Source organism: Populus euphratica, unplaced genomic scaffold, assembly GCF_000495115.2.
Source record: "Populus euphratica unplaced genomic scaffold, PopEup_1.0 scaffold874.1, whole genome shotgun sequence".
NCBI lineage: Eukaryota > Viridiplantae > Streptophyta > Magnoliopsida > Malpighiales > Salicaceae > Populus > Populus euphratica.
The window spans coordinates 41,335-51,017 of NW_011500734.1; the positions used below are offsets into that span (position 1 = coordinate 41,335).

The window sequence follows — 9,683 nt, forward strand, 5'->3', positions numbered from 1 at the left end:
TTCCCTCCCCCCTAACAACAGTGAGAGTATTGATAAAATCCTTTTTTTTTATTGAAAAAGAATGTTAAAAAACAGTCACACAAGCCACATAGACGGTAACAACCAAACAGCTACGTAACACACTGAAAATGTAATACAAAAAGATGAGCATTAGTGTAACAAAGTACCTTTACAGCAATATCACTTGCATCCACTGCATTAGGCTGGTGAAACAATATCTTTCAAATGTGAGGCACGTGTAGATTGAAACTCATGCAAGAACAGTGTTAAAATGGTGTCTGTGTGTCTATCACCTTAATTGAAAGTCAAACCTAATGAAAGAATCAGAGTGCTTTCTCCAAATACAATAAAATACAGCAACTTCTAGTTTTCTGGAGACAACTTAACAGAATACAGAATTTTGGAAGGAATCAACTCATAATGGCCACTTCAGGAATTCAGGAGAGAGATATAAAATTTCTAAGATATAGCCTTCTGACATGTATGTGTGTGTGTGTGTAACAACATCAATTCTAAAGTTTGAATATTTCTACAAAGAAAGAACATTGCATCAACATTTAACCATTGGCATTTCCCATGCACCATGTAAAATGACCATGGAATATGAGAGTTCAATTTTTGGATTCATCTATCACAGACAAAGCTTATGAGACAATACCTTGCAACATGGATGGCAAGCAACATGAATCATTTTTGGACATAGGTGATGATTATTTATGCAATTCATTAATACACTTCCGAAGTCACTAGAAAATGCATTGCCATGTAAAAGAATTGCTCAAATATATCTTACCTGTTTTGCCCCATCCTGAGCACAAAATATTGAAAGAATTCCTGTGTCACAACCAACATCCACGACAAACACGACAACCTGAACAAGTGTTCGAATTGAGCAATCAGGGCACATACTGCACAAATATTCCTAAAATTTCTTGCCACTAGGCAGAATGTTGATGTTCAACGTATAAGATTTTGAAGCTTTTTTCTTTCACTATATGACATTATATATTTCATGGTCTTAAGCATATGGAATCATACATCTTTCGTAACTGTTGGGATTAAATCAAAGAGGTACTTGATAAATGCTCTATGCCAAGGCAGCAAGCAGACAGAAAGCTTAATGCAACATAGTTTTACATCAAGAAGAGCACAATATCATAGATTAACAACTGAATACTGACCATGATGGCATTAATTGCCTTCTATCACAATCTGATGGTGAAAGATTACACCCCTATATGCGTTTGTCCGCACATGATCCTGCATACATAGAATAAAAGCTCGAACATTTTTGTATCATTCAATAAGAAACTCTTGACTGCGAACAGAAACGCCCCCAAATGAACCAAATTCCTAACTTCCAAACACAAAATACTTCTCAATTAACAATGTCAACAAGCCACGCCACCTCAACCATTCCAAAAATGATCAAACACATAAAACTACTAAGTGAAACCCCACAAAACCTTAAAATCTTTCAACAAAACAAAGCATAAAACCCATTTCACATTCAAGAAACAGAATTTCACTTTCAAGAAACATTGCCAAAAAACCTTAAACTCCAAAATCCTGCACTTATACATCAAACAAAACAGCCACAAGAGAACCTAAAACCTTGTAGAAAAAACATAACAATTTACCAGAAAAACAAAAACCCAGGTACAAAAACTTAGAACAGATTAATAAAGATTGAAGCTTTTTTTTCTTACCTTAATCATCTATTCATGGATACCAACATGAGCATAATTGTGAAAGTAGGCCGTGTCAAACTCTGTACAAGGAGTGACATTTTGTTCCTCACCAACCCCATCACGTGAGTTGTCACGTGCTCTTCTAACTCGGTCTCTTCGACTCATCCCGAGATGCTGCTGCTGCATGATGTTTTGGTAGTAACTGTTACTGTTACCTGAGCTTGAATACATTCTGGCCGCAAGAGAGATGGAGAGAGAGGACTAACGGTGGCGTTTTTTTTATGACCCGAAAAGGATATGGGTCAAAAGTTTGCATCTTGAAAATGGTGTTTGAATAAGAATCAGGACTTTGCTCATTTTTATGAAAGACCAATTAGAATTTTCATGGGTTTTTTCCTTAATGATCATTTAAGTTTTTTTTAGGAAAAAGATCATCTAAATTAAAAAGCGAACGTTTTTTTCTTAGCACCATGTTTTTTTTGGTAAAAAAATCTAAATTCAAAAAAACAAACTCACACCCGATCATTATGAGAAAAACCAACATTGTAATAAAGTCATAATTTACTAAACAATATATCAGTAAGAGAATCAAAAAGGAAAAGTTTTTTAAAATAATATGAAAAGCCATAATTTACTAAACAATATATCAGTTATTTTTTCACAACGAGTATGAAAAATTGTAAAATCCTCTAAAAAAATTTATTTAAATGCTATATATATATATTGATTTTACTCAATAATTCTACTCTCATAAAATATTTGCTGTAAAGAATTTAAAATCTAACTTATTTATTATTTAAGCTATGAGACTTATAAAAATTATAAAACAAATACATTCGATGTAAGTAGCTATCATATTTTTTAGTATTTTATTTTTATTTAAATTCTAGAATACCTTTGAATTTCAAATGATTTCCATGATACTATATTAATAAAGACACAAACCTAATTTTATTTATAATATTGCAATATTTTATGCAATAAGGACTAAATAAAGTTTGAATCAAACCAAGAGCACAGCAAAAATTTTCCTCGTTTCAATACTTTTAAATTTCCACTTCAGAATCACAGCCAACGTACCAATATATATATATATTGCAAAAAAGAAGAAGAAGAAATTTTAAGCCAAAAAAACCCTAAAAAACGAAGGTATGGACCCACAAGACAAGGTCCCATAAAGCCCTTCCTTAAACCCCATAGTAACAAAAGCCCCCCAGCACAGCCTCTCCTCTCGCAGCCTCTCTCTCTTTGGTGCCCGATTAAACTGCACTCAAGAGGCAACAATGGCGGGGTTCGTACCTCCAGGTACAACGTTGTTAGGCAATGAAGCTACATCAGAAGCAGCCAAAAAGATCAATGAGGTTCACAAAAAAGTTGATTACTTGAACCTTCCTTGCCCAATCCCCTATGAAGAACTCCATCGTGAAGCACTCAGTTCAGTTTCTTATCTCGTTTTCTATCTTTATTTTCGTTATCGATCTGTTTATTGGAATGGGTTTTGGTTTTTTTTTTGTTGTTTTAGTGATTAATCTGACTGTGAAACCCTAATAGGCTTAAGTTTTGGCTGGTCTTTTTTGGGGGGTTTGGTTTATAAAGTTTTTTTTATTGGTTTTTTGTGGTTATTGAGGTGAATCAAAGATGGGTTTTTGGTCACGTGTTGAGAGTTTTGTGCGTGGAGTGAAGTGGGACTGTGTGACTTTGAGATTTGAAGGAAGTGTTTTGAGTTTGTGACATTTTGTGGATTCTGATGTTTTAGTGTCTTGAAATTGTCATTCTTGCTATGATGTTGTGGTTAGTTTTGTCAAAAGTGGAAAAGAAATTAAGTTTTTGATTTTGATTTTAGATTTGGATTATATTAAAAAAGTGTTTGATTCAGGTTATTATGATTGAATTTGGTACGAAGTAGATTACTGTCAATAACGAGAATGATGGTTAGTTCTTGGTGCTAACGAGAGTTTGCCTTTTGAATCTTTTACATTCATGGTGCTTCATGGGTTAACTGTGGTAGCCAAACCTGCGTGGAAGGGTGACATGCCTTAAGCTTTAGACACTAATTCATTAAGAATGTCGCATATCATCTCGTGCTGCATTTTGAATGCTATATAATAAATTACTGTCATTCAAAAGATGTAGTTGCTGAGTCTTATTGTGTAAGTGGTGGTAATGCATTTCATTTTAGAAGCGTAGGGTGGAAAATGCTCTCCTTTTTGATATGTTTGATTTCTAATTTCCAAAAAATGTTTATGCAGTGTCTTTGAAGCCTGAGTATTTTGAGGGGATGCGTTTTGATTTTACCAAAGGACTGAATCAGAAATTTTCTCTCAGTCATAGGTAGTTCTGGCTTCTTTTTGTTTCAAATTCCTTTCAGACATTTTAATTCATTTTTTATCATGGAGTTTGGCATTAACTTTTCTCATTATCTCCTAGTGTGATGATGGGGCCTATGGAAATTCCTTCTCAATCTTCAGAAGCCATCAAAATCCCTACTGCTCACTATGAGTTTGGTGCTAACTTTATAGACCAAAAGGTGGGCTGTCAGTGACATATTTTCCTTTGCAATTCATTTACTAATGAACCCTCTGGGATTATCATGTCATAATTTCAATTGAGTGTCTTTATCGGATCTCTGTAGACAATGCTTATCGGGAGGGTTTTGACCGATGGGAGAGTAAATGCAAGAGTGAAGTGTGATTTGACTGATGATCTTGCTTTAAAGGCTAATGCTCAGGTGAAATATATGCTCATCTCACCTTATTTTTGGACTTCTTTTCTTCTCTACCCCTTTTTTTTTTTTTACCTAATGCTAGCAAAAGTTATGATTTGCAAGTAAACTTTTTAAATTATGTTATATTCTTTTCCATGCAGCTTACAAATGAGCCTCACATGTCCCATGTCATGTTGAACTTCGATTACAAGGTGAAGCTCTCTTTACCATTTAGATCTGTACATATTTTTTGCATGATTATTCTCCTCTCACAAACAATGGAAGTTGGTATGCCAGACATTGTTTTACTTTAAGCATCTATATCGTTGTCAACTGTATTCAAGATGAATTTATCATGCTTCTTTTCCTGCTTATACTGTTGTTGTTTTACCTCATACAGGGTAAAGACTACAGGAGCCAGTTGCAACTAGGAAATGGTGCCTTATTCGGTGCCAGTTACATTCAGGTACTGTATGGTAGATATATGATCGGTCTTGGTATCAAGCTCTATAATTTGGTTACTTCGATTCAGAGCATGCTGTTCTCTTAAAACAGTTTATATAGAAAGGTTTTTTTTTTTTTTTTCCAGTTATACTTAATGGTGGTTTCAATTGTCATTATCTTTCATGACGCTCAGTAGCTTACAAAGGACTTCACCTCTTCCTCCTCTTCAGTTGCATTTTTATTGTTATATGCTCATTGTTATTTTGGTTATTGGATCTTCATAATGCAGAGTGTGACCCCTCATATGTCTTTGGGTGCTGAAGTATTTTGGGCTGGTCAGCATCGAAAATCTGGTGTTGGATATGCTGGCCGGTATGAGACGGACAAGATGGTAATTGGTTTGGCACTCATCCTTTATTGCATGAGCTATCATTGTTCAATCGTTGTGTTTGAGTACTGTGTGAGGTTCATTCATTGACTCTTGTAACTTGCATTGATATACAAGCAAAGGTCACCTATCATTGGCCTTCCGATTTCCATAAAACCTATTTCTTCACTCAATGACTTGTTTCTAAGTGCTGGAGTGGCGTCAAATACTCAGCATGCCTTTTTCAAGGCATTGGACAAGTATCCTGTTTTTCAATTCCATAATTGGAGTCCTAATGAGCCTAGTGAGTTGATCTCCATGTGCTAGAGATCTGATGACTTACTGACAAGGTTCATCTCTTTAATTATCAAGAACTATATGCTGAATGAAATAAGATGTAAAAAAAATGTAAACCGGAGCAGGTTCTACTTTTATGCCCAGTGTGCAAAATTAAATGTCATGTGTCATTTTCACTATTATGAGGTTTTATGCAATTTTTTATAATGAAAGAGATGTCTGGTCTATAGCCATAATTCTGCAGAGCAGGAAGGATAAAGAGGAAAGCCTATTGATCTCTGCTTAGCTGGCACTCTAACTGAAACACCAAGCTTGTAAATCCTGTGCATTCACCTTTTGTCATAGATTTTTCAACTCATTAAACATGCACAAACTTGTATCGGAATTCTTACCTGTAAATGTGTGTTTCTTGCTTTGACTGGAGAATATTACATCTTTGCCCACAGGTTGCTGCAGGGCAAGTTGCTAGCACTGGATTGATGGCTTTGAGCTACGTGCAGAAGGTTTCTGAGAAGGTAGTCTTGAGAAAACTGTAATTTTTATCTAAATAAATTTCTTACATTAATCTTCTCTGTTGATTTTAAGGTTTCACTAGCAACAGACTTCATGTACAATTACTTATCAAAGGATGTGACTGCTAGTGTCGGCTATGATTATGCCCTCAGACAAGTAAGTGGAGTGATGTCAGTTTTTCTTCCTATTTAGAAACTATGAGTTGTGGCATATGGATACCAGTGTCATTTCAGCTCTCTTTTCATAAATTGAGGACTGATCTTGGTTAAACTGAAAATTACTATTTCTCAAAACAACGGGCATGAACAAATTGAATTTGTGGGTGTGGTGCCGCTGGGTTTAATGTATGTTATTTGTCATTTATTTCTAACATGTCCATTAGATATATTGATATTTCATTATGTTTGGAGTGTCAACATATTATTGCCTAGGTTGTCTTGATATCTCTGACTGTAACCTTGATCATCAACCCTGATGGGCCTAAAATCTTAAACTTGCCTGTATTGAATTGATACTGATTTTGGTGGTTATTTCAGGCCCGTTTGAGAGGAAAGATTGATTCCAATGGATGCACATCAGCCTTCTTGGAAGAACGCTTGAATATGGGTCTCAATTTTGTTCTTTCTGCAGAGGTATGGGACCATGGTATCTTTAGATTCTTAGCATGATGCTTCAGCTTTTCCTGGCACTTCGGATAAATTATCTTTTGTCAGCTTCTACTAGCCATTTATATGTGCACCTGCTTCAAAGAGATTTTCACAAAGCACCATCCACATTCTTCTCTTCCTTCGCAGATGTTTTTGAGTCATATAAGTATCCTAACCAGTTCCTAATTTACATTTTGCAGCTGGATCATAAGAAAAAAGATTACAAATTTGGATTCGGGTTGACAGTGGGCTAATTTAAAGAACTGAAGGCATCCGACCTTGTATCATCAAATTCCGCATAAAACCTGCTGCTCGCAGCTTGGCAAGTTCCTGCGTCAACCTTGCCTTTTGTTTGAACAGTTCCTTTTCATTTCCTACTTTTTAACTGTTTTGAGAAAACATTATTTGTGCAGCAGCAGCAGCTGCAGCCGGAGCAGGTTTAGCTGCAAGTAGTATTCATTGAATTGGTATAATATTGCCTGCATTTCTTTAGCTCTACTATGAAATTATCGAAGAGAAGCGTGGATGCTTCTCATTTCGAATCAGTAACATTTCCTTCATGTTTATTTTCTTAAAATCAAGGAGTCTTGATTCCAAACCAATAACAGAAACACAAATCAGTGACGATGTTTTTCTTCATATTTATTTTTCAACCGCGACTGAGAATTTTTAACCAAAACAGGGGCCCTTTACATGTTATTAATCAAGTAAATATTTTCTTAATGATGTTTAGCTACCCCTGCAAACGGTAGACTCTCCTAATCCTCTCCTAAACAGATTTTTATTCCTCCATGTAAATCATTTTCGAGTAATTCGGAATGGGAAAAAAGAAGAAAAAAGTTCATTGTCTTGTAGACATGGAAAACAGTCACCAAGGAAAAAAGAGGTTTGATGTGCTGCGTTCTACTTTGTATAATGATCGATCTTATTTATAGATTTAAAGTAACATCATAGAAGCATACAACTATTAAAAATAACTATCAATTTAGTTTTATTTCGACAAAATAAAATTAAAAATAAATCATATTATTGAAAATTTTTGTTTCAGGTTTCAATATTTCATACACATATACAAAGACTAATTACGTAACCCCACAAAAAAGGTCTGAAGATCATGACATTCATTGTAATTTATTACAACACTGAAACCCTACCTTGATAAGCATCTTGAGAAGAAAAAATTGTTTCTGACTTGGGATAAGCTTTATTTCTACATGATATTCCAACAAAACAAGAAAGATACGAAGCCAAAAAGAAAACAAGTGGGGCCAAACATTTAGCCGCTAACGTGCGAGGATTAGGGCAGATTAACGGACATTTGTTTTGAATCGCTTCCATTCTTTTCCGGATAAAGAAAACTTTAAATTTTATAAAATCTTGATAAAATTTATTTAAATAAGAGAAAATTGATTTATCTTCCTTTATGTAATTGCTATAATCAATATCTAAATTCCATAAATTTTAATGCTTTTTTTAATTCACATTACAAGCCATTAATAAAGATGATTTATCTTCCTTTTCTATAAAATTAAAATTTCTATTGCCATTTATATTCAAATTAGTTTGATATTTATATTTATAATGTCTATACATGTAACACATGAAGCTTTCAACCTTTGATTTGCCTAATGATTTAGACCTGTAACAAGTTGAATAATTATTATCATATCTTTTTCTTCTTTTTTGAGCATTAGAAGACTAATTATCTTTAAATTTCTAATGTGAAAATATATCATTATTATTGTTTGTGCTCCTTTCCTTTTCTCTTTCTCATCCACCTCTCTGCAGGTGGAAAAACAATTATCAAATAAAACCATAGTTTTTAAACCCGGTCTGGTGGCTGACCCGGTCCAAGACCTGGGTTCCGGGTTTTGACCGGGTCACCGGGTTTTGACCGGGTCGAACGGGTCGGCCGGGTCAATTTTTATTTTAAAAAAAATTCAAAACGACGTCGTTTTAATAAAAAAATAAATAAAAGTCAACGGGTTACCACCGGGTTTTCGGGTCAACCCGCCGGGTCATCTGGGTCACGCCGGGTCATAGCTTACCTTATTTTTTCATCAACCCGGCCCGGTTCCAGCCCCGGGTCGGCCGGGTCCCGGGTCAACCCGCCGGGCCGGGCCGGGTTTTAAAACTATGAATAAAACTAGTAAATAATTCAACTTTTGCTCATTGATGAGCAAAGAACTTTGCAATTCATCAATAAAAAATTCATTAATATTCTTAGTTTCTTCTATTGAACACACAACAAAATTGAATTTTGGTGTCAACAATTAAAGATTTTTTTCAATGATAGTAATATCGTCTGTTTTATATCATGGATTCACATCTTGTTAATGATTGCCTCGTTCATGAAAAATAATTTATGACTGATTCACCATATTTATCCTAAGTAATTCAGATTTTATTCTAAGTATTTGAAGTTATTGATTTTTTACTTTAGTTGTTCCTGGGTGCTTCTTTTGGAGGTTTCCTTACAAAAAAAAAAAAAAAAAAGTAGTTTTCAAAATTGATTGGAATAGATAATTTTGTTTTAAAATCTTTCAATGGTTGTGCTTCTATCTCTTATCTTTGCATATCTATTATTATTGATCCGGATGGTGGTTAAAATATTTCTTGAGAAATTAACAATTTGCTAGTACCCCTTCAATCTTTCTATTAGCATGATGCAATGATCATGGCTGGTTGAACAAAATTACCGGAAGTCATGATAATTTTACTGGAGACTCTTTTCTACCATTATTGGATACTAAAGCTGCTTTCTTTTTCTGTTGTTGTTGATTCGCTACGTTTCTCACTGGCTTTGCTAAAACGCGCTTTCGTCACCTTACTTATCTAACAATTGCTATTGGAAGCTGCTGTTACTTATTTTATTTCACCGCCAATTCTATAAGGAATTCTTCATTCAAAACTTTGATACCAAATGATTTTGAAAAAGAAAACTTGCTACTGCTGTTAACGTGTCAATTCTAACTGCTGTTGCTGTCTGCTAGTCCAAGTTACTGCCACGAAGAAAAAAC

General features: G+C 34.6%; 2 protein-coding genes across 5 annotated transcripts in view; one reads left to right on the top strand and one right to left on the bottom strand.

The window, feature by feature from the left end:
- The window catches only part of LOC105116189 (probable protein arginine N-methyltransferase 6), a 4,039-nt gene extending 1,989 nt beyond the window's left edge, over positions 1-2,050 (bottom strand). The window contains exons 1-4 of one of the 4 annotated variants that reach the window (XM_011013413.1): positions 1,710-2,050; positions 1,182-1,260; positions 794-871; positions 168-203 (exon numbers count right to left, since the gene is read on the bottom strand). In XM_011013413.1, the coding sequence (XP_011011715.1) occupies positions 168-203; positions 794-871; positions 1,182-1,184 (117 nt within the window). In that variant the 5' untranslated portion in view covers positions 1,185-1,260; positions 1,710-2,050. Of the gene's footprint in view, positions 1-167; positions 204-793; positions 872-1,180; positions 1,261-1,709 lie in introns of all 4 variants that reach the window. The other 3 variants (XM_011013415.1, XM_011013416.1, XM_011013414.1) reach the window with 3 other exon arrangements.
- A 676-nt stretch (positions 2,051-2,726) lies between these two features.
- LOC105116194 (mitochondrial import receptor subunit TOM40-1-like) lies at positions 2,727-7,212 on the top strand. The gene is made up of 11 exons (XM_011013419.1): positions 2,727-3,125; positions 3,941-4,022; positions 4,119-4,218; positions 4,324-4,419; positions 4,557-4,607; positions 4,796-4,861; positions 5,129-5,230; positions 5,950-6,018; positions 6,089-6,172; positions 6,553-6,648; positions 6,864-7,212. Exons 1-11 carry the CDS (start codon positions 2,975-2,977, stop codon positions 6,915-6,917), a joined length of 951 nt encoding a protein of 316 aa, XP_011011721.1. The 5' UTR covers positions 2,727-2,974; the 3' UTR covers positions 6,918-7,212.
- The last annotated feature ends 2,471 nt before the right edge of the window (positions 7,213-9,683 follow it).